Source organism: Anguilla rostrata, chromosome 5, assembly GCF_018555375.3.
Source record: "Anguilla rostrata isolate EN2019 chromosome 5, ASM1855537v3, whole genome shotgun sequence".
Taxonomy (NCBI): domain Eukaryota; kingdom Metazoa; phylum Chordata; class Actinopteri; order Anguilliformes; family Anguillidae; genus Anguilla; species Anguilla rostrata.
In genome coordinates this window covers 43426285-43450691 of record NC_057937.1, presented here as the reverse complement: position 1 = coordinate 43450691, position 24407 = coordinate 43426285, and the positions used below count along the sequence as shown (strand labels likewise).

The window sequence follows — 24407 nt, the reverse complement described above, 5'->3', positions numbered from 1 at the left end:
CAGCGTGCACTAGCGTACAGCACTGCAATGTGTAGGAGCACGTAGCACAGCAGCGTGCACTAGCGTACAGCACTGCAATGTGTAGGAGCACGTAGCACAGCAGCGTGCACTAGCGTACAGCACTGCAATGTGTAGGAGCACGTAGCACAGCAGCGTGCACTAGCGTACAGCACTGCAATGTGTAGGAGCACGTAGCACAGCAATGTGCACTAGCGTACAGCACTGCAATGTGTTGGAGCACGTAGCACAGCAGCGTGCACTAGCGTACAGCACTGCAATGTGTAGGAGCACGTAGCACAGCAGCGTGCACTAGCGTACAGCACTGCAATGTGTGGGAGCATGTAGCACAGCAGCGTGCACTAGCGTACAGCACTGCAATGTGTGGGAGCACGTAGCACAGCAGCGTGCACTAGCGTACAGCACTGCAATGTGTAGGAGCAGTAGCACAGCAGTGCACTAGCGTACAGCACTGCAATGTGCGGGAGCACGTAGCACAGCAGCGTGCACTAGCGTACAGCACTGCAATGTGTGGGAGCACGTAGCACAGCAGCGTGCACTAGCGTACAGCACTGCAATGTGTGGGAGCACGTAGCACAGCAATGTGCACTAGCGTACAGCACTGCAATGTGTGGAGCACGTAGCCAGCAGCGTGCACTAGCGTACAGCACTGCAATGTGTGGGAGCACGTAGCACAGCAGCGTGCACTAGCGTACAGCACTGCAATGTGTAGGAGCACGTAGCACAGCAACGTGCACTAGCGTACAGCACTGCAATGTGCAGGAGCACGTAGCACAGCAACGTGCACTAGCGTACAGCACTGCAATGTGTAGGAGCACGTAGCACAGCACGTGCCTAGCGTACAGCATGTGTGGAGCCGTACACAGCAACGTGCACTAGCGTACAGCACAGCAATGTGAGGAGCACGTAGCACAGCAACGTGCACTAGCGTACAGCACTGCAATGTGTAGGAGCACGTAGCACAGCAACGTGCACTAGCGTACAGCACTGCAATGTGTAGGAGCACGTAGCACAGCAGCGTGCACTAGCGTAACATGCATTAGCCCTAGCCAGCACGTGCACTAGCGTAAGCACTGCAATGTGTAGGAGCACGTAGCACAGCAGCGTGCACTAGGTACAGCACTGCAATTGTAGGAGCACGTAGCACAGCAAACGTGCACTAGGCTACAGCACTGCAATGTGTAGGAGCACGTAGCACAGCAGCGTGCACTAGCGTACAGCACTGCAATGTGTAGGAGCACGTAGCACAGCAGCGTGCACTAGCGTACAGCACTGCAATGTGTGGGAGCACGTAGCACAGCAACGTGCACTAGCGTACAGCACTGCAATGTGTAGGAGCACGTAGCACAGCAGCGTGCACTAGCGTACAGCACTGCAATGTGTAGGAGCACGTAGCACAGCAGCGTGCACTAGCGTACAGCACTGCAATGTGTAGGAGCACGTAGCACAGCAGCGTGCACTAGCGTACAGCACTGCAATGTGTAGGAGCACGTAGCACAGCAGCGTGCACTAGCATACAGCACAGCCCCATGGATTTAACACTAGTCCTCGCTGTGGAAATCAAGCGTTTGCTTACAAGTCGAGCGGCAGTTTCCACACCCAAATTGCGAGGGGTATTTCAGCAAGGATTTTCTGAAGGCCAAAACTTTTCCACAAGGACAGGAAGGACATCGCAATAAGATTTGCGTGCATAAAATATTTAGAAAACACAACGCAAGACTGCGTAACACTTCTGCATCCGTCTGGTTTTGACGTGCGTGTATTTGATCGACACACAGCGCTGTGAACAAACTGAGTCCTACTCTTAAAGCGAGGGGGAGCGAGTGGCTAAACTCCCAGAAGCCACCGGGAGGTCTCGGTCCCATGCTCCGCCCCCCACGCTCGCGCGTCCCGGCTCCTCCGGGGGGTTCTCGCCCCCGTCGGGCCGCTCTGGTTGCTCTGAAACGCTGGCGGGTGACAGGCCTGGGCCGCTTGGGGGGCCCGGTCGAGGTAGCTGCTGGCTCCGCTGGCTCCTGCTGGCTCCGCCGGCTGTTGCGGACCTGGAGGGAGAGGAGACGAGGGCGGGGTTTTCAGACGCAGGCAGGACAGCTGTTGTGCTTCGCCGTCGCTCCCTCCGGCCGCGGTCCTCCCTGCGCATGGCGGCGGCGTCGCCGTCCTGAGCGATAGTTCGCCAGGCGTCTCTCTGCGGCTCGGAAAGGCGCTCGGTCTGGGCCCGAATGTTATCCTTCACATTCATCAGTGTTACGTGCGAGTGTGAGATCATTCCAGCGAGCAGCTCGCAGGCTTAATGAGGAAGGAGGGGGGGAAGGAGTCTGTCTGTCTTACTTGGTTTTTAATTCAGTTCTGCTCCCCCCTCCTGTGGAAGGACAGTGGTATTTTTTGTAGCGATCTGCACTGTTTGGTGGCCCTGTGGGTGGACAGTTATACGTTCTGTAGTGGGTGGCCCTGTGGGAGGACAGTTGTGTTTTGTATATGAGGTGGTTCTGTTTGGTGGCCCTGTGGAAGGACAGTTGTATTTTCTGTAGAGGGTGGCCCTGTTTCATAGCCTGTGGAAGGACAGTTGTATTTTCTGTAGAGGGTGGCCCTGTTTCATAGCCTGTGGAAGGACAGTTGTATTTTCTGTAGAGGGTAGCCCTGTTTCATAGCCTGTGGAAGGACAGTTGTATTTTCTGTAGAGGGTGGCCCTGTTTCATAGCCTGTGGAAGGACAGTTGTATTTTCTGTAGAGGGTGGCCCTGTTTCATAGCCTGTGGGAGGACAGTTGTATTTTCTGTAGAGGGTGGCCCTGTTTCATAGCCTGTGGAAGGACAGTTGTATTTTCTGTAGAGGGTGGCCCTGTTTCATAGCCTGTGGAAGGACAGTTGTATTTTCTGTAGAGGGTGGCCCTGTTTCATAGCCTGTGGAAGGACAGTTGTATTTTCTGTAGAGGGTGGCCCTGTTTCATAGCCTGTGGAAGGACAGTTGTATTTTCTGTAGAGGGTGGCCCTGTTTAATAGCCTGTGGAAGGACAGTTGTATTTTCTGTAGAGGGTGGCCCTGTTTCATAGCCTGTGGAAGGACAGTTGTATTTTCTGTAGAGGGTGGCCCTGTTTCATAGCCTGTGGAAGGACAGTTGTATTTTCTGTAGAGGGTGGCCCTGTTTAATAGCCTGTGGAAGGACAGTTGTATTTTCTGTAGAGGGTGGCCCTGTTTCATAGCCTGTGGAAGGACAGTTGTATTTTCTGTAGAGGGTGGCCCTGTTTCATAGCCTGTGGAAGGACAGTTGTATTTTCTGTAGAGGGTGGTTCTGTTTCATAGCCTGTGGAAGGACAGTTGTATTTTCTGTAGAGGGTGGCCCTGTTTCATAGCCTGTGGAAGGACAGTTGTATTTTCTGTAGAGGGTGGCCCTGTTTCATAGCCTGTGGAAGGACAGTTGTATTTTCTGTAGAGGGTGGCCCTGTTTCATAGCCCTGTGGAAGGACAGTTGTATTTTCTGTAGAGGGTGGCCCTGTTTCATAGCCCTGTGGAAGGACAGTTGTATTTTCTGTAGAGGGTGGCCCTGTTTCATAGCCCTGTGGAAGGACAGTTGTATTTTCTGTAGAGGGTGGCCCTGTTTCATAGCCTGTGGAAGGACAGTTGTATTTTTTGCAGTGGGTGGCCCTGTTCACCACTTGTGTAGAGGGAGAGTAGCGTGGAGTAATTTAAACTCTCACTCTTTGGTGGTGGTTTGAGGAAGCAGACAGTTGGTCCATTGTATGGTGCACTGCAGCTCTACGGAAGCTCAATTAATCACTCGTGACGAATAGGAGTTTATACAGTGAGGATACTTGTGACTCTGTGTGTGTGTGTGTGTGTGTGTGTGTGCGTGCGTGCGTGCGTGCGTGCGTGCGTGCGTGTATGTGTATGTATGTATGTATGTGTGTCTGTGTGTGTGTGTGTGCGTACATGTATGTGTATGTATGTATGTGTGTGCCTGTGTGTGCGTGTGTGTGTGCGTGCTTGTATGTGTATGTATGTATGTATGTGTGTCTGTGTGTGTGTGTGTGCGTGCATGTATGTGTATGTATGTATGTGTGTCTGTGTGTGTGTGTGTGTGCGTACATGTATGTGTATGTATGTATGTGTGTGCGCGTGTGTGCGTGTGTGTGTGCGTGCATGTATGTGTATGTATGTATGTATGTGTGTGTGTGTGTGTGTGTGTGTGTGTGTGTGTGTGTGTGTGTGTGTGTGTGTGTGTGCACGCACTTGTGGGAGCCATGTCTAACCACATTAGTCTGGGCCTGCAGTGTTTTGTTGAGACTGGCTCTGTTCAGCGGCCTGTGGAGCGGTGCTGTTTCAGGGTGCCCGTGGCATCGGGGGTTGCTGCTGGGGTTTGGATTGTCTGACCATCACTCAAGCGCAATAGAATACATTCAGAGGGCCTGAGCCAAAGTCCAGCACGCATCTGCTTACCCGCAGAGTCAGGGTTAAGCCTGCTAGCATTTCTGTTAGCATACTGCTTATACCCCGTTGCTTGGATACAACATTACACAGAGGGCTTGTTGAGTTAATATTTTAAAATTCATTTTAAAAATTTGTGTTTTTTAAAACTGTCATCTGTTGCTTTGAATTCTCAGTCGAGGAAATGAATTTAAAAATAATTGTAATCTGTGGCTGATGTACAGGGATTGCAGCCAGACTGATAATTTCAGGACTTTTTTTGGGATACAGATGCAGCAAGGCTTTGTGCAAGGGCCTCTTCAGCAGTGCTGCTTTTACCCAAGCTCACTGATGCAGTCCGTTGGGCAAGTGTTATTGCACATCGGGTAACCTGCAGTTGATTTGCCAACCTAGCCTGTAACCTGCTGTCCAGTCCTCCTGAAAGGCCAGCTTCAGGCTACACAAGCCTGCTGAGCAGATAGTGCTGATGGGGTCGGTTGCGAGAGGGCGTGTGCTCGTGGGAAGGGCGGGGCCGAACCACCACACCACATCCTCACCGCGCTCGCCAAACGGCTGCAAGCGCTGCTGCGCGTTACCTGAGCCTCCCTGCCTCCCTCCCTCCGGCCTGTGGCTGCGCCCTCCCCCTTCTCCTCCCATCCGGAGGCTCGGAGGCAACTGCTCCTCACGCCAGAGGAGACCGCTCTGGAGCCGCACAGCAGATGTGCTGAGGGATGGGGGGGCGGGGGGGGGGGGTTAGGACGGACCTCTTCACACAACGGATGGGCGAGCTCCAGCTCTGGCTCCGGCTCCAGCCGTGACCCCCGAGGTGGAGCTCTGTGCTGGCTGAGCGGTAACCGCGGCAACCCCAGCACCTGCCGCTCGCGCCGAGGCCAGCGAGGGAGAATAGGAATGGCGTACATGCTTCCTTTTTTTTTCCAGTCTCTCCTTCACAATAGACAACATGCTCTTTGTGTTCATTGGCTGCGTGGAGGCCGCTCTGCTCCTGTGGCCTTGGGAGGAGTGGAATGGGTGTGAGAGAGAGAGAGAATGAGAGACAGAGAGAGAGAGTGAGTGAGAGAGTGAGTGAGAGAGAGAGCTAGAGAGAGACACAAACAGATAGAGAGAGACAGAATGAGAGACTGAGAGAATGAGAGAGAGAGAGAGAGTGAGAGAGAGAGAGAGCTAGAGAGAGACACACAAACACACAGAGAGAGAGAGAGAGAGAGAGAGAGAGAGAGAAGCCTGCCCTGGGAAGTGGGTAGGTGGATGAGAATGAGCCCCCTCAGAGCTCTGCTTTAGTCCCCTGTGGAATGCAGCACTGGGGCCAAAGCTGTGCCCACGTTTGTTTGGAGAAGAGGAAGCTGTCAGGAGGGTCTGCAAGAGGCCTGTGCCAAAATCTGCACAAGACGGATTCGTCTGCCTTGCCTAGCTGTGTTTTTTCATAAGATTAAACATGTCGAAGGGAAAAAGGGTATGTCTGTTAATTCATTTCGTTTTTGTTTATTTCTCCTAGCCATCCTCACACTCAGTGTTCTTTCCCCAAAAGTAGGCTCAGAAAAGAGTTGGTTCTCAGTGACGCAGAATGTTTTGGCTCGGTCGCTGCTGTCAGAAGAGCAAGGAGTTCAGCGCTTAGCCCTGCAGGTTAGGCCGACGGGACGGTGTTTATCAAGGGAAGGGCGTCCGTTGAGGGACGGCGGATTGCACACGGTTCGAGCGTCTTCGTTCCCGTGCTGTGTTTTGCATGAGTAGCGCAGCTGCTCAGTGCCTTTATCTCGCAGGGTAATTATTTTGTACTTTGGAGCCGGGGCTGGGCTGGGCTGTGCCGGCTTGCTGAGTTCAGGTTGCGGCCTTATCTGCTCTGGCCACTGGCTCTGCAGGTTTTGGCCCGCTTACAGCAGAGCTGTGGGCGGAGTCGGCACGCTGCGCCGGTACATTCCTCCGGTGCGTGTTTGTGTGTAAAATGGAGCGGATGAGCAGAGAGTGGCGAAATGGAGAACGCGTGCTGCCACTGCAGGTCACAATGCACAGCCAGAGGTTGACAGAATTATAACATGGAGTCTCGCTTTTGCAGGTAAATCTCGGTTTTTGCAGGTAAAACTCGGTTTTGCAGGTAAAACTCGGTTTTGCAGGTAAATCTCGGTTTTGCAGGTAAAACTCGGTTTTGCAGGTAAAACTCGGTTTTGCAGGTAAAACTCGGTTTTGCAGGTAAATCTCGGTTTTGCAGGTAAAACTCGGTTTTGCAGGTAAAACTCGGCGCTGAGCCGCGGCGACCCCCCCCGGGCCGCAGTCAGTCGCATATTCAAACCGCCCCGACTGTGGGCTTCGTGTTTTAGCTACGGCTAGTCTGCGAGTAAATCGTCGGACGGTCCTACCTGCTGTACCAGGTCAGCCTTGCTTCGTCTCCCGCTCGCAGTAGCTCAGCTTCATCTGCCAGGTGGAAAAGCAGTTCACGGAGTGTTGGGGTCGGATTCTGCTGCAGGTGGAGTGCGGTCCCTGCGTTTGCTGCATGAAAGGGGTGCGCCTGCACGCGCTCGCTCACCCGGAGTCTCATTTACCGGTTGCTTCTTGGTGCTAGGCAGCAGCACCCAATGGATCACCTGAATAGAACTCACCCAGGGGAGCGGTGTTCTCCCGGGGCACTGGCACCTACTCACTCACTCACACACATGCACACGTGCACATTGCAGCGCTTGTGAGCAGCGCTAATATACTGCGCTAGCTCTGCGGGGCCTTGTAAGTTGTATAATTCATTATTCATGTTATTCATTTTAATAAATGTATCGCTGTATTTTCAAACGGGATGGGCTTGAAAGACCTGAGATTTGTTTGCAAGGTTATACCAAGATTATTCCTCAAACTGGTGTTCTATTGGTTCATGGTATAACCATGAAAAACGCAGATCTTTGGGATTTTTCCGTCTTAGCTGCTTGACGACGTGCTTTTTCCTGACAGCGCACGTAAGCTTGGTTGTGAATGCCAAATACAGGTGTTCTATTGGACGCGGGTGATGTCCAGGGGACCAATGAGGAGGCAGAGCTCGGCCTGCACTTTGTAACTCCCATACAGCGCAGCACTGACTGACCTACATAGCGCACAGGGCCTGCACGCGCTCACACACACACCGTGAATTACATTTGCTTCTAATCTGAGGCCTGCAACACTTAACTATTCAGTGGTTGACTCGGCCCCAGCCCTGTCCGCTGGTTGCGTTTGGCGGAGGTGACAGCAAGGATACAGTTTTGCTGATAACGGAGAGGCTGAAAGAGGAAAGAGAAAGAGGAAGGAAACGACACAGGATAGAGTGTTGGGAAATAAAGCGGTATGCAAGAGTGCCTTGCATTTCCTTTACACTGCGTTCTGTATGTCACTGTTCCCCAATTACATAAAGCTCACAGAATATTAACCCCTTATAACCCACTTAAAACCTTTTTGTAAGAATCCTCCCCTCACTTTAAATAAACCCCATTATCTCCAAAACTACATGGCTCAAATAAAGAGCTTGTTTGTACCAAAGTGACAAACATCCCTACGGGAGTCTCACTCGATAAACATTCGGGACATATTTTTTCTGGAAAACCCCAAAGAAATCCAAAAATCGTTTTGTATTTTCTTTATGCTGTAGTGATTACATGCACTTCTGACATTTAGAAGTACATTTTGAAGAAAGAGAGTGCCAGTGAGCACAAATCACAAAGAGCCTCAAAGGGTGTTATAAGTGGTACAGTGTGGCAAATATAAAGATATGATAAATCTATACGCGTGACACCACTTTTTACACTTTTAGTAAGCTCTTTGCAGGAAATAGATTTTTTTATCATGTTGCAAGCAAGATATTTTCACCTTGGCACAGATATTTCAAAGTGTATATTCCTAAAATGATGCCATATACCAAAGCGTCTTCAGTCATGCCTATTGCCACTCGAACCCGCTGTATAATCCCAGTAGTATCAAGGGATTCTCCCCAATCCCAATTCTCAGACGTTTACGCTGCCTGCCTGATTTAAACGCGCGCGCCGTCGCCTCTCGTTCCCAGGTGCCCTGGACGAAGACGTGGTCGTGATCGAGGCCACGCCCGCGCCCCCGGTGCCAGCTAGCGAGGAGATCAACGTCACCTCCACCGACAGCGAGGTAGAGATTGTCACCGTTGGAGACGGCTACAGGTCAGTAGCTCGCCCTCGGTGTGTGAGCATGGGCAGTAAGACCTGCCCCCTGCCTTGCGCTGCCAAGGACAGTGTTGCACAGAGCGCGCTGGGTTACTCATCCTTGGGCGGATGGAACTCAACCGTTTCCTACTCTTTCTAGGCCTGGAATTCACTCATTTAGGAGCTTTCTGAGAATTACCTTGTGTCCCAAGGTGTTACTGGCCCCATAGGTAAGACCATGCTTTGTCATTCGTGAGAGACTTTGGGCAATAGCAACACAACAGATGTAGCTGGGTTCCCACGCTTCCTGGAAATCCTGGAATGTTTTGATGCAGATTTCCAGTCATGGAAAATGAGAAAAATGTCCAAAATGTCCTGGAAAACAATTAGTTTCCCTGGAAAATATTTATAGTGTAATGTTGAAAGCTAGCAAGGCTAAATAAAGGTTAAAGATTTTTTACCCCCACCCCCAATCCACGACCACAATCCACCCCCCCAAAACTGTGTAGCTTAGCACAGCTGAGGCACACTAGACCTGGACTTTATTAATGATAGCACATCAGCCACACAGGAGCTTAGGGTGCCTCACAAGAGCACCAGTGTTCTGGTTTTGGTCCCGCGAACGTCTCAGAGCCGCAGCCGAGGCCTCTGGGAAACGTGCCGGCGACCCCGAGCCGGGTCCGGACCGCGCCGAGGCGAAGCTGGCGGGCCCGAGCGTGAGCGCTCAGCCTGAGCGTCGCCGGGCGGCTGCAGCTGTCGCTCTGGCTTCCTTCTCCTGAGGACGAGCCCCGCGCAGTCACGGGCGGGACTCTCCGCAGGATTTAAAAAAACAGTCGCCGCACAAAGCCCATTCATCTGCCCGACCTCCACCCTCCCCCCGGAGGTCTCTCTGTTCACCCCGTCGGGCGAAAGGGGGTCCGACTGAAAGGTCCCTCCCATTCAGCCATCGACAACAACACTCAGGGCACCGAATCCAGGTGGACTCTCTTCTCAGCCCCATTTTCCGTATCCTCTGGTCATGGCAAGGTCACGCCAACAGATATAATTGCTTCAGCGTGCTGAATAAATGCCAGCTGCTCACAGGTTACCGGGGAAGCTGGGTAAGGTTTTTTTGATTTTTTTTCGCAGTGGAGGAAACGGAACCGTGTGGACCTGTGTGAGTCGTTCCGTGGCGTGAATGGCCTGAAAGCGGTGAACGCCGCCGGTTGGCGCTGTAAACGGGCCTTTCTGTTGTCAGAAACGGAGGAATCGTGGGATTTTCATTTTCAGCATTTTTTTGTTGGCGTGTGGAGCTGTCGCACACGTGATGCAGACCCGCCGCTGCTGCTGTGGCTGTAAGACTGAGCCGGTGCTAGGTAACCAATGCCTGAGCCCAGCAGGAGGATTGTCCGAGGGTGACAGCTTAAGTAGTGAGATGCGCAAATGGATGTCTAGTGAAATTTGTGTTTGGATCCACTCTGGTATTGAGTATGTTTATCTTAGTATTTTATCAGATTTTCATCTACTATTTATGAGGAAATATTTTATCTGGGTAATATGAGAACTGATCAAACAGAAATTCAAATGCAGTAAACAGCCTAGAAGGATATCAAGAATTTCTATTAGTTTTTGCTGCCTATGCATGTAGATAATTAAATGTCGTTCATCATGTCCAAGATATAAGGTACCTCGCATTTTATGATTGGCTGGGCCTGGTTGTGGGAATGTCTCAGTGGAAGAGCTGCAGTGGGAACTTGGAATGGGTACACTGCTTAGGTTCTGATGGCTTTGGCACGAAACCCCACCATGAGCTGGGACTCAGTATGGTGAAGGGTTCTGTTAGCGTTAGCACGAAAGCCCACCATGAGCTGGGACTCAGTATGGTGAAGGGTTCTGTTAGCGTTAGCACGAAAGCCCACCATGAGCTGGGACTCAGTACGGTGAAGGGTTCTGTTAGCGTTAGCACGAAAGCCCAAACCCATGAGTCTGTAGGACTCAGTACGGTGAAGGGTTCTGTTAGCGTTAGCACGAAAGCCCACCATGAGCTGGGACTCAGTACGGTGAAGGGTTCTGTTAGCGTTAGCACGAAAGCCCACCATGAGCTGGGACTCAGTACGGTGAAGGGTTCTGGTAGCGTTAGCACGAAAGCCCACCATGAGCTGGGACTCAGTACGGTGAAGGGTTCTGTTAGCGTTAGCACGAAAGCCCACCATGAGCTGGGACTCAGTACGGTGAAGGGTTCTGTTAGCGTTAGCACGAAAGCCCACCATGAGCTGGGACTCAGTACGGTGAAGGGTTCTGGTAGCGTTAGCACGAAACCCCACCATGAGTTGGGAGTCAGTACCATGAGGGGCCTCAGCTCAGCTCAGCGCGGTGCTACCTGTCAGGTGACTGTGGGCGGAGCCTGCCGCAGAGGAGAAGATCGGGGACCTTGTGCGCGCACCGCCGTGTCATTGGCAGTGCGACTCCGCGGCGGTGTCTGTTATCTGTGCTTTCCCAGTCCCACCTGTCGTCTTTTCCACGCCGTTAGTTCTTCTTTGTCCCTCCCCCTTTCTCTTAATTGTTATCGGGGCGCCTCGGTGCGCGGGGCCCAAAATCATTTCCACCTGCTTGATTTCATTATCCCGCTCGCTGCTTCCAGAAATAGCTCCGCGCCCCTGCCAGCAAAGTGACTTTGTCGACCCAGATTAATTGCCCGCCGTTTGCGGTGCCCGCTGTCTTCCGTCTTAGCGCGGCGCCGGGATTCTGACTTCGGGCGGAGGCGCGGTTTCCTGCCGATGGAACGGGGGGGAGGGGCTTGCTTCGGCCGGCCCCCTGGCTCCGCCCCGGCCCCGGCCCCTGCTCCTGCCCCATGGCAGTACAGCGGTTGCGCGGCTTTGGTTTCCCTCTGCTTGCGCTGAGCCTGAGCCGGCCCACGATTGGGCCGTCGTCTCCCCGTTCGTTGGCAGCGGTGGAGAAGCGTGCCAGCTAGCCCGTTAGGTTTCAGGTGTCTCTCACTGGCAGTCGTAGCGAAGGCGGGTGGGTGCGGCTCTGAGCCGACGGGACGCTTAGCCGCTCCCAGGTGCGCTGTGTTTTCACCCCCCTGCGTGTGAGGAGCACCGAGAGCGACGCTGCCCTTCACGGGGTCGGCGTGAGCGGGCGAGACGGAAAGCTGCAGGAACGTCTGCGTTTCTGTGACATCAGCAGTCACAGTCGGCAGCAGTGTGGCTCGATGCTTCGCCCTTGAGCATCTTCAGCTCTTCAGAAATCTGAGCTGGCTCGGGCCCACTTCCTGTCCCGCCCTCCGGAGGACTTTCGCAATGAGTGGCGTGCACGGCAGCTGAACCGACACCTTGACGAGATAGTCGTCGTTTCCACTTGTTTGTTTAACCCGCAAACGCTTCCTCTTCCTGCCTGAGAAACGGCAGCGCGGAAACTGAAGAGACTTGTTTTTGAGACTGCGCATCTCACAAATATAGCTAGAGCCGTGTCCTCGTTGTTTTCAGAAAAGGGACGGGGTGGTAGCTGGTTCCTGTGGGGTTCCTCCTCCCCAGCAGCGGGGGGCTTATCTGCCTCGTATCGGGGCTCTGCATTCTCTTTGGAATGCACAGAACAGGGCCAATGGAGCTGCTCTGTCCTTCCAAATGATCTGCACTTAATCTGAGGAGAAACCATCTCAGACCGAGCTTGACCTTATGTTTAATATGGCTGTGTGTGTTTTAGGGAGAGAGGGAGGGAGGGAGAGAGAGAGAGAGAGGGAGAGAGAGCAGAGACAGGAAGAGTAATAATGAGAAGGCCTAAGAGCGGGGAAGAGAAAGCTGCTGAGGCAGGGGCATGATGAATTGAGAAGGAGCAGATGTTGTGTGTGAGAGAGAGCTGGTGAGAGAGGGGTTTCAAAGGCAGAGCGCGGGCCTGGCAGAGGAGTGGAGAGAGGACGAGAAAGAAGGAGAGGGGAGGGGAGAGGAAAGGAGGGGAGAGAAGAGGAGAGGAGCTGAGAGGACAGGAGAGAGGAGGAGAGGAGAGATGAGGGGAGAAGAGGAGAGAAAAGGCGGGGAGAGGAGGAAAGGAGAGGAGAGGAGAGAGAGGGGAGGGAGAGAAGGAGGGAAGAAGAGGAGAGGAGGAGAGAAGGAGAGGGAGGAGAGGAGAGAAGAGGAGAGAAGGAGAGGAGGAGGAGGAGAGGGAGAGAGAGGAGGAGAGAGGAGGGAGAGAGGAGAAGAGGAGGAAGAGAGGAGAGAGAGAGGGAGAGAGAGAAAGAGAGGAGAGGGAGAGAGAGAGAGGGAGGAGGAGGAGAGGGCGGGGGGGGGGGAGGCCGCGGAGCGGGGCCCGTTGGCGTTGAGGTCTGTCATCTCTGTCGTGACGGCCGGTTCTTCCCATTCCACTCTGGGCGCCGTCCCTACGATCCGGTCAGAGGCCAGCCAGCCAGGCAGCGCGCTCACTCACTCACTCACTCCCTGAGAGCGTGACCGCTTACTACACAGCCCCTAAATGACCAGATAAAACATGTTACTTAAACGCAAGTGGACTGCAGTACATCAACCAGAATGACTGGACTGGAATGCCTCTGTGAGCTAGAGGAGTTAAATGGAACTATCGGCCTCATAATGAATACAGATGAAATCCTGGAGCCCTGGAAATAAATGGATTTAATTTGTCCGTGCTCTCTCTCTCTCTCCCCCTCAGAGTGAGATAGTGATCGGATGAGGTTTTCTCTGGGTCTCTGTCCCTCCCCCCTCCTTCCCTGAGTGTGTTTTGGGGGGGGGGGGGACGTGAATGAACGCCGTGCGCTCGGAGGGGCGAGGGGTGTCGTCGGCCGCCCCGTTCTCGACCGCGCGGCCGAGGCTGGGGCCGCCCGCTTTCCCAGGGGGCCGTGGGCGTGGGGAGGGGGGGAGGGGGTCGGAGGTCAACAGGATGAGCGATGACGGTTTTTCCGTTGAAAGATCCGTTTACAGTTCAGAGACAAGAGAGACTGTGTGTGTGTGTGTGTCTGTGCGCACGTGTGTATATGCACGTATGTGTGTGTGGTTGTGGTTGCGGTTGCGTATGCATGCGCACGTGTGTTTGCATGTGTGTGTGTTCTGTATGCGTGTGTGCACGTGTGTGCTCATATAGGTGTGTGCTTGTGTGTGTGGTTGTGGTTGTATATACATGCACGCATATGTGTTTGTGTGTGTGTGTGTAGTCTGTGTGTTTGCGTGTGCACTCGTGTGCGTGTAGGTGTGTGTGTTTGTGTAGGATTCTCTGCTGTGGATGATGCAGTGCTTTCAGACTGTGTGGCACTTTCAGGTGTGGGTTGATGGGGAAGCTGGGCCTCAGCATCGTGCTCTGGTTCAGTCTGTACGCCAGGCTGGCAGAGATGCCTCTCTCAGCCAAACTGCTCATTAGTCTGTGCACAGAGCTCTCGTAAAGGGGGAGAAAGTGCTGGCTTCCAACGGTACCAGTGATGCATTTCACTCCTAAAAGAAATTTCATATTGCCCCCTTCCTAAACTAATGATTATATATAAATTCCACTGCGATAACATCAGGCTGAACATTTATTGGGTTGGGTGATGGAAACGTCTGTTGTTACCCAGCTATTTTTACTATTCACCAAAGGTTAGGCTGTCGGCATAGCATTGAGTAATAGCGCACTTGTTTTTATCACTAATCCCATTCAGTTCCTCATTAGAACGTTTATCTGAGTGTGCACATACGTGTGGTGGTTGGGGGGGGGGGGGTTGCATGTGTGCGCGTGTGTGCGTGTGTGTGTACATGTCTGTATGCATGTGTGTATGTGTGCGTTTGTGTGTGTGTGTACATGTCTGTATGCATGTGCGCGCGTGTGTGTGTATGTATATGAGGTCATGTGTGCACGTGTGTATGTGTGTATGTATATGAGGTCATGTGTGCGTGTGTGTGTGTATGTATATGAGGTCGTGTGTGCGTGTGTGTGTGTGTGTGTGTGTGTGTATGTATATGAGGTCATGTGTGCGTGTGCGTGTATGTATATGAGGTCGTGTGAGCGTGTGTGTTTATGTGTGTGCATGAGCGCATGTGCGTGATGAGGTCCTCTGTGTGGTTTTGTCTGAGCTGAGCTCTGGCAGCAGTGCTGTGTGCACAGGGTCACTGGGCTACGGGGCCTCTCCCAGCCCCGCCCACGCAGCTGAGGGACTGGAGCGCCGCTCTCTGTCAGTCAGGGCCCGGGTAACGCCCACAGCCCTCGGACCCGCCCCCCAAACTCCGCCCACCTTTGTCCGGGGCTCTTCATCTTCACTCCGTAACGGTTCTTCTAAAAAGTCTGGGAACTGCCAGCGGTGCATTTCACGCGGCTCGTACATAATTCATATTTAATTACGCAATTCCACGCAAGAGTGATGCGCGGTTGGCATTTGGCGCTTAATTGAAATGAACAGCGCGCGGACTCTCCCTCCCCACCGTTGCCCCGCGTTACCCGAGCGGCTGGCGTGTTTTGCTTGCGGTTGCCACACACCGCGGTCCCCCCGGTGCCGCTGCGTACCCCCGTGTGCGGAGAGAGTCCATAAACACAAGCCTTGCCAACCCCCGGCCCCAACGCGCTCTGCATGACCACCCCAGCCCTCTTTCCCTTCTTCGCACTGCTGTGCTATGGAAACCCCCCCCCCCCCCCACCTCCACCCCCGGGGGGCTTCCCGTACGGTTTGCCGGGCTGGTCGGCGTGGAGCTTGCCGAAGGTTGGCAGCTGCGTGTTTATGTTTACACCTTTCCCCCCCCCAGGCCTCCCCTCAGAAGACCCCTGTAGTAAACAGGTATTCCAAAATATTCCCACCTCTGCCAGAGGGCCGTGAGGAGCCTCTCCCCCGCGTGCCCCCCCCCCCCCACCCCGTCTCCCGGCACAGCGCCGCAGCGGTGGGAAAAGCGAACGGCGGCCAATTAGGGCTGCGGCTGGGCGCTCGGGAGCAGCGCGGGGGCCGGGGGCCGGGCTTAGGAGAGCCTGGCTACGAGTCGCCGTCGCCAGCTCCAGCTCCCGCTCTCGGAAAGGGAAAGGCCCGGAGGAGCTGACCTACTGAACTCAACGTGGGCGCGCCTGAGCCTCTCTCTCTCTGAGCTCAGTGGGGTTTTTTTTTGTTTGTTTCCTTTTGTTTAGATTTTCCCTTTTAACAGGAAACGGGGAGGGAATCCCCCCCCTCTCGGCCGCAGGCGCGCAGAGGAGCGTGTTTCCGCGCGCGGGGCGGCGTGGGGTTTGTGAATCACGCGCGGCGCTCCCCCGCGTCTGTGGCTTCCAGGCGGCCGTCCGATTCGCCCGCTGCGTGTCGCCGGGGCGGACTGTGCCCTGCCTACAGGGCAGGAAGCCGTTCTCTGCCTACCAGCACGCGCACAGTACGTCCTAATGAGGAACCGAATGGGATGTGTGACCAAAACAAGCACCCAATGCTGAATGCACTGTGATGTCAACGTGTCCCTGTCAGAGTTTTACGTGAGCAGCAAAAAAACAATCAACGTTTTCCTGTCAGAATTTTAGTGCGAGCCGCGCAAAAATATCAACATTTTGCCTGTCAGAGCTCTGGTTGGCAGCGCTATCAAATGGACGCTTTCCTGCATTGTCAGAGTACTCCTCACACCCAGCTTTGGTGTGAGGACAAAAATAATATCAACACTCGCTGTGGGAAAGCAGTGATTTCAACATTTTCCTGACAGACTTTCAGGGTGAGAAGCGGAGTGATATCAACATTTCTAAGCCTTTTCTGAGCTGTGGTGCGAGCAGCACACAGATATATACTGGAGAATCATTTTCTGCTTGTAGTTTTGTGAAATACTTGGCCATTTGCATTTTCTAACGTGTCCCAATTAAGCTGGTGAAATATGAAATCTGTAAAACGCCACATTTGCTCCCAGAAAAAATCACCGGACAAAAGCCAGTTATATTTGGCTCCAGATCTGAGGTAGAAATCGAAACCGCTAATCATCTTTGATCTAGTATTTACGTAACCGCTCACACACACCTCTTAACCCTGAGCTCAGCATCATCGCATTATTAGTGAACTACTACCACACACCTCGTAACCTTGAGCTCAGCATCATCGCATTATTAGTGAACTACTACCTACCATCAGAGAGTTAGTGAAGTGTTGCATGTCATTGGTAGTCACATTAGATGCGTTATCTCTGGTTGCCGGTCAGCTAACTCCACAATACACAGCATTCCAAAGGTGGTGGGGGGGGGGGGGGGGTCAATGGGTTGGTTGGCTGCAATTTATATTTGAGGGACCAGTAATCTTGTGGTGTCTGTGCACCAGACATAAACAAAGCACAGTACAATGCTGGCTTTGAAGCAAGGCTGATGTTGAAAGGAGGGGATCGGAATCTGTTTTGAAGATGTATGGTTGCCAGGACGCCGTGTTCACTTGGCACAAGAACTGTGTAGGCAGGAGATGGGAGGAGCCATTCCCAGTCAGATAGCCAATCGAGGCACAGCTTGTGGGGAAAAAAACCTGCAGCACCCTCCCAAAATGCATGTTCAAGGGAGAAACTCACTTAATATGTTTTAATGTTTAGTCATTTTTACTTGTAAAAGAAACCTTTAGGTGGTTGGTAGTCCTCGTGGAATAATATATATTTATTGCTTAAAAATTGAATTGTGGACCTTTAAAGGTGTACTACTACGGGGTGCATTTCACGACTACAGAAGTAGCCTACTTCTTAATACCCCTCAGTGCACAGCAGAGAGTGGCCCTGGTGGCATTTTCAGGTGAAATGAATACGCAGCTGTTCTTTATTAGTAAGTACTTTAGTACTTTAATTAATATTTTTATTCATTTCTGCTTTGCCTCGCCGTGTGCCGTGTTGCTTTGCCATTGCCGTGTGCAGCTGACTAGCCAGCCTGCCAGTAATTGTTAATGTGAAGAAAGAGTCGAGGTGTTGATGGGAGGGGGAGTGTCACGAGCTCGGGGCTTGTGGGAGATCTGCTCACCTGCCCTCAGACTTCCCACGCCAGCCACGCTGGCAGTTAATCATTTTGTTATGATGTGCTAATGATGCAATCTGCGGTTAAGGGGCTAGAGCCTGGCGCCGGGAGGCGCGCGCGTGAGAGTGTGTGTGTGCGTGTGTGCGTGTGTGTGTGTGTGAGTGTGTGTGAGTGCATGAGTGTGTGCGTGTGTCTGGGGGTGTGGGTGTGTGCGCGTGTGTGCGTGTGTCTGGGTGTGTGTGTGCGTCTCTGGTGTCTGTGTGTGTGTGCGTTCGTGTGTGCGTGTGTGAGTGTGTGCATATATATGTGTGTGTGTGTGTGTGAGCGTGAATGGGGGGGTGGATTCCCAGAGCTCTTCCCCACAGCTCAGCCTGAGATACGGCTCTGTGGGAAGCGCATGGATACAGCCTCAGGGGACAGGATGGGATGGAGATGGAGATGGAGAGCGAGGGGATCCACATTACACACCAGCACGCGGCTGCGGCTGCGGCTGCACTGTACCAGTGGGGCGGAAGGGCAGGGGGAGGGATCAGCATGGCGTGGCCTGTCATTGGCTGCATCCGTGTGTCAGTCGGTGTCACAGCCAATGGCGCACCAGAGAGACTGCCATCTGAATGCCTGGGAGACGTGTGGCCTGGTGTTAAACTGAAGTGCGCGCGTGCGGTTCTGTGTCTGTGTGTCCCTCTGTGAATCTGCTGCAGCGGCGGCGGCGGCGGCTCTCCTCGCAGGTGGCTGTTATTTACATTCCAGCGGCCGCTTTCAGCCGCTCCCTGAGCCGAGCCGATTTGCGCTCGCGATACGGAAATCCGAAATGTCACGTGGAATAACCTGGACCCAAATGCCAGACTGTTAAGCCTTTAAAAAAAAAAACAACATGTTCACATACAGAATGCTTGTGTTCACACGGATGGGTATTTGTGGCCAATATGAGTTTTTTTTGCCTGGCTTGAGTTCTTAAACAGGAGGCGACGTGCTCTCCTGAATTAACCATACTCAAGCAGGAGCTGTGAATTAGGCCCTAAATGATCTCTTGTTCTGCTTGTGAGATTGCTGTTCCTCAGAATGCCTAACCTAAGCGCTTTCTCTCTTTCTGCGTGGAGCAAAACATGCGAAAGGAGAGCGGACTGCCTGCCGTGCTTTAAGAAAGAGGAAAATAACGAACCTTACTTGAGCTGATTGACCTGATTGTCAAACGTTCTTACGAGTTTATGTGTGAGAAACTGCAGCTGTCCTTCATCACCACTTGCTTCTCTGTTGAAAGTCTTCATCATCGAAGCTTGATTGGAAAAACCTATTTAAGTTTTGTTTTTGAGTTGAACTGGTTGGGTACCTTTTCCTGGATGAACTGAATTAAATGTGTGTTGATACCCACTCTTTACTGTTATGTGGAATACGGCAACATCCTTTTGATCAGTGAACGTATGAATGTTCGATGAGGAGGAAAGGCAGTGAAGCCCATCTTGGCTTGTCATCGGTCATCCATTGGCTGGTCAAAATGGCACTTGTTTCCAGTTCACCTTAACCTTTCTGGGGTTTCACATTTCTTAAGTCCAGTCTTAAGCGTGTTTTTTTGTCTTTGGATAGCTCTGTATCTCAGTCATTCTACAGTGACCTGGTGTGCTGTTGGCTGATTGTAGGATGGCTTGGAATGCCAGGTTCTGGTTTCCGTACTTGTGTCGCCTCCTCCCCCAGCAATCACAAACCCATGGTTCCCACAGGAGAAACCGTTAGCGTGAGTGAAAGATTCTAGCGTGGGAATGATATCATATTGGTTTATGCAGCTTTTGCTTTAGAATTTCTTGCCTTCTTTTTCTCTTGCATACACGAACAATAAAAATCCAAACTTTATGAAATGTGCTTTCCGTTTTCCAACAATGTCCTGATAAACTAGTTACAGTGTGAAGAAAAGTGTGTTCAGTAGTCTGTTTTTTGAATAAGGTCCTTGAAGGTTCTCAGAAGTCTTGGTGTAGAAACACTGTAAATCCGGTATCTTCTGCATAAACTGGCTGACATGCTGGTCACCAGTCGGCACCCTGAGCCGACCAGAGGAGGATGGGTTTCCCTCTTGAGCCTGGTTCCTTCCAAGGTTTCCTTGCCACTGTTGCCTTAGGCTTGCTCCTGTGGGGGTTTAGGCTAGGGTTGTCTGTAAAGCGTATTGTGACAACTGTTGTAAAATACGCTATATAAATAAAATTTGATTGATTGATATCAGTCGCTGTCTGGGGCCGTCCCCGGTCGTCCGTTTCATCAGGTGGTTTCCTGTTGATCTGACCACCCGTCCGTCTGTCCGTCTGTCTCCGCAGGCCTCGCTCCGTGGGGGGCCATGGCCGGATGCACTGGGGGCCCAGCTGCTCCCAGAACCGGCCCCAGGAGCCGCGCGGACGCCACCGCATCTCCACCGTCATCCAGCCCCTCCGCCAGAGCGCCGGCGAGGTGGTGGACCTCACCGTGGACGAGGAGGGTGAGGGCCGAGAAGCCAGCCCCGGGGCCCAACACTCCCACACGCAACACCGGGCACATAGCCCTCCTTTAGGCTGCCATTTCCCACGCGTGCGCTTCCCGTCGGCTAAAAGCACACGTTCACAGACCTGCTCTCAGGCTCGGGTGTAGAATACGATACAAAGATCTGAGACTTTCCAGACTTGAACTGATTTCACCTAGTCATTCTGGAACACTCATCCCATGCTTTCAATAAGCTTCATTTCACATAGATGCGCGGTAATATATCTACATAAATTCTATGCTGTTAAAGCTTACCTGTCATTCCCACAGACCTGTTAAATACAGATACGTGGAATGAACATATCTACTGCAACACAAGAGCCACAATGGAGGTCGTACATGTTATTCCCACTTAGCTAGTTCAGTAACAAAGCCGAACATGCAGCTATCTGCAGGTATCTTCTGTGCCCACAGACACAGCCAGATGCACTATACACATACACACACACACACATTGTTGTTACACATGCCTTTCACACCTTCACTTGGGCAGTCACTCACACACACACACACTATACACATACACACTCTCGCCTCCTTCGTTTCCCAAGGTCTTCGCGCAGATATTTCTCACCGTTACTGTAGTGTGTGATTTCTATGGCAGAGACTGAGGGCCCAGGTCAGACTCACTTGAAGCGTTGAGAGGGAACGGATTAGTGGTAATTCAGTGTGGAAAATCAGCCACATTGTAAAATGGAATTGGTTTCACAGTCATCCCAACAGAATAACTGTGCTGTCACACAATATTTTAATACCCACCCCCCTCCCCGCCTTGTGATTTAAGTGAGTTAAATGCCTGTCAGATTCTCCAGTTTAGCATGGCCTGTGCTTGGAAATTTTAGGGATTGCGCTGAATGTGTTCATTTACCCCAACACAGAATTTTCTAGCAGGATTAAACTTACATTCATACCATTCTGATATTTCTTTTTTTTTTTCTTTGAAAAAATCAATTAACGTTTCTCAGATGTGACAGTTTATTTAAAATGTGTGCACGTCAGCATGAGTAATAATGAAAAATCCATTTCCTTTCAATAAACTGAAGTCTATCTGCCGCCTCTGGTGAAGTTTTATAATCTGCTTCATTTAAAAAAGCTATGACATGGATAATGAATGTGAGCTTATTCCAATTTTGAAGTCCTGAAATCTGATAATAATTTGAGCCTCCTAAGGATTCCAGGACGTCGTGCTGTACTTCGGGTTCTGTGCCATTCTAGCTATCATACTGTTTTCTGTAGTTACCGTTGCTCATAAAACCTTATTGTTTGCACTAATATATTTCGTTTGTTGGTCCGTTGGGATAAGAAAGCTAGCTAAATTAATGTAATGTGAAAATCACCACAGCAGCTGCGATAACGGTACATCTGGAAGCACTTCTCCCGTGTAGATGCTGTTGATACAAAAATGGAATATGTTCCTCCAGGCTCCACACAGCGAGCTCCGTTGAGGTTATTTTTAGCATCGCTCAGGTGTGGCGATTTAGCAGTTCCTCTAAATAAACCACATCGCGGAGACCCGCCCTGCAGTCTTGCCCGCTCATTTCGCTTTTAGCATTTGCGATACTAATTCATTTTCAGTACTTTCCCTTTATGATCTCCCCCTAAGTCAACGATTGATGATACAAGAGCGCAGAAGCCCAAATATAACGAACACGGCATTTGCATTCCTTTGAGGGGGAGAAATTAATTTCTGCATATTAAGAAAAGCAGACTGAAAGCGCTCGCTGGAATGCTAATGAGACGCCTTCCTCGGCGGCCACCCGGCCGTTACCGCGAACCAACAGCTAGGGATGTGGGGTACTGACGGCAGGCCGGTCTATTTATACCTCGCTGATCTCTGCCGTGTTTTCTTTGTCTTTATCTAATTTTTTTGTCGTTGTTTTTATTTTGCGGTCAGATCTCTCAGTAGTGCCAACCACCTCCGACAGCGCGCGCCCACGGCTCGTCGGTACCGCCTCCCCCTCTTCCTCCCGCAATGCCTCTACCTCAGAGCCCCCCCGCGACGGGCCCGGGCCCTCCAGCAGCGGCTCCGTGCCCGAAAGCATACTGGGAATGCAGGCGCACAACGGCACAGCAGGCGCCTCAGTAGGGGGTAAGGAAAGCCCCTAACAATGAACCTTTACCGGCAAATGAGAACGGGAATAGCAGCAATCTCCCATACAGGTCAAATACAGTACTGTGTTTTCTGTATGTCAACTTACTGTAATATAATATAACACAACTAATAATAATAATAAAAATAATAATAATAATTATCTAAAAGGAACTGTTTCTGGGGTCCACTCACCGGTGCCTTCAGTTTGTTTCTACAAAGCGGAAGGACTTCTCATCTCATCAACTTTGGTGTTTGGTCATAATGTGATCAGTGTATGTTCAAAAAGCTTCTTTGCCCGCTATCTAAATCCAGGGTCCCCTAAAAGAATATGATGCTTGTGGTGATATGCTACCCACAAAAATGGTCATGTATTCTGTATCCTGAAAATGTTTATTTTTATTTTTATATGTATATAGTGATTTATTATTATAGTACTTAATTTATGAATATGAAAAGGCATGTGAAAATGTTTTTTTTTTTTTTTAAATATGTATATAGTGATTTATTATTATAGTACTTAATTTATGAATATGAAAAGGGATGTGAAAATGTTTTTTTTTTGTGCCTCTCAGATGATGCGAGACGAGGCTCATCTGGGCTTTCGGGAGAGAGCGGGGGTACTGCCATGCCCCGGCTGCCCTCCTGTTGCCCCCAGCATTCCCCGTGTGGCGGCCCCTCCCCAGGACACCTGTCACTTGGCCACGCCCACTCCAGCTGCATGCAGGGCCCACCTCCCCAACAGGCCCTGCCCCAGCACAGCCACGCCCACCACTTCCACCACCACCACGCCCCCTCCGCCCCCATAACCCTCGCCTTCCCTGAGCCCAGCTGCCCCCTGGAGAGGCCCACTGCGATGCCAGCGCCCTGCGGGGGGGTCAGCAGCACAAGCGGCCAGTACCTCGACCAGGTAGGCGCCCCCACCCGCCTCCAATCCAACCTGCAGTCACCTTCAAGCAGCAGCCCCCAGCACTGGTCACGGAGAGAGTTGGCACAGGGTCTGCTAGTTTTTATTGTTGCTTAGCAATTAATTCGAATCATTTGAGAGCAGTTCATTACACAGTTAGTGATTTGAAGGTAAAAACAAAAGTCAGCAGACCCCCTTGGCTCTCCAGGGAATGTTTTCACCTGGAATGGCCTAGAAGAGAATCAGTACGAGTGCTAAATGTAGCTAACATGCACACTTCACTGGCTAAGGTGAGAAGGGACATTTCTAAAAGGGAACAATGACATTAATGCGGCTCATTTATTCTACAGCACAGATTGGGGAGTGCTGTTGACAAGCTCACCAGACTGTTTTGACAACTTTATATTTGTCCTGATTTTTCAAATGACGTTATATTTCTCCTTATTCTTTAACTGGTTTTCCTTCTTGTTCTTGAGCAAGCATGATATATTTGTGCTTGTTGTTCAGCAATATATTTCTCCTTTCTCTTTAGAGAGCCGTATAATCTTTTGGTTCTTTGGATGCCGTTCTGTTTTCCCTGGTTCTTTAAACAGTGCATGTTACTCCAGCTTCATGCATTCTTGCATGTTCATTTTCAGAAAAACTAAAATAAAAGCATGTGCATATTTTAACAGACCACATTCGTGGTTTCTAATGAATCTGAGGCCTGAACTCTGTGTTAATTGCTTGATGTTTTTGATGCTCAGACATTAAGCTGAGATTGCAAGACTGGGCTGTTTTTCTGGCCCCTTTTGTGAATTCCCTTATCAAATAAACATTAGGCACTTCCAACCAACTGGAATGGACTCAAGTGTTCAGCAAGGCTCGTAAAATGGCCTTTATGCCTGCTGTAAAACCGTAGTAACGAGTTATAGACATTTGAAACCTAGACAAACGTGCCCATGTATACGTCGTTTCACACACGGCGAGGGATGCACGTCATTCCTCTGGCACGAGGGTCAGGGGCCGCAGCTACACGCAGCGAATTTGAAGTATTAACGGAAGGTTTGTGTCCAGAAACGGTTCCGGTAGAGCTTTGGCGTGTCGCCGTCTGAAAACGAAGCGCTTCGATGGCGTCCGGAGCCGGACGCCGGCGCGTTTCTGACGGCGCTAAGCGAGCCTCGCGCGGCGCTCCGCAGCTGGCAGGCGAGCGGCGTCTCCACCGGAGCCTTGTGAGGATTTCTGCTGGAACGTTCTCCCGCAGCAAAGCCCGAACGCCAGTTCGGAATGATTGTAAATGGTGCTAATCGTCGGAGCTGCTGATCTTCATTGTGCAAACTGCGCTTGTTTCAGCGGGGCTTAAAGCCTAATGTGTTTTTTTTTTTTTTTTTTTTTTTTAAAAAACTGTGGTGGGGGGGGGGGAATCTGTCAGAAAGTGATGTTTGGGGCTCTTCTGTTTCTCTCGTTACTTTTTAAACACAGAGACCTTGATAACAG

At 51.4% G+C, this 24407-nt stretch overlaps 1 protein-coding gene across 1 annotated transcript in view; it reads left to right on the top strand.

The window, feature by feature from the left end:
* Window positions 1-24407, top strand: part of LOC135255338 (E3 ubiquitin-protein ligase Arkadia-like) — a 47267-nt gene that overhangs the window by 13291 nt on the left and 9569 nt on the right. Inside the window, 4 exon segments of the mRNA XM_064336378.1 lie at window positions 8448-8574; window positions 19737-19894; window positions 21830-22024; window positions 22600-22934. Of these exon segments, the coding sequence (XP_064192448.1) occupies window positions 8448-8574; window positions 19737-19894; window positions 21830-22024; window positions 22600-22934 (815 nt within the window).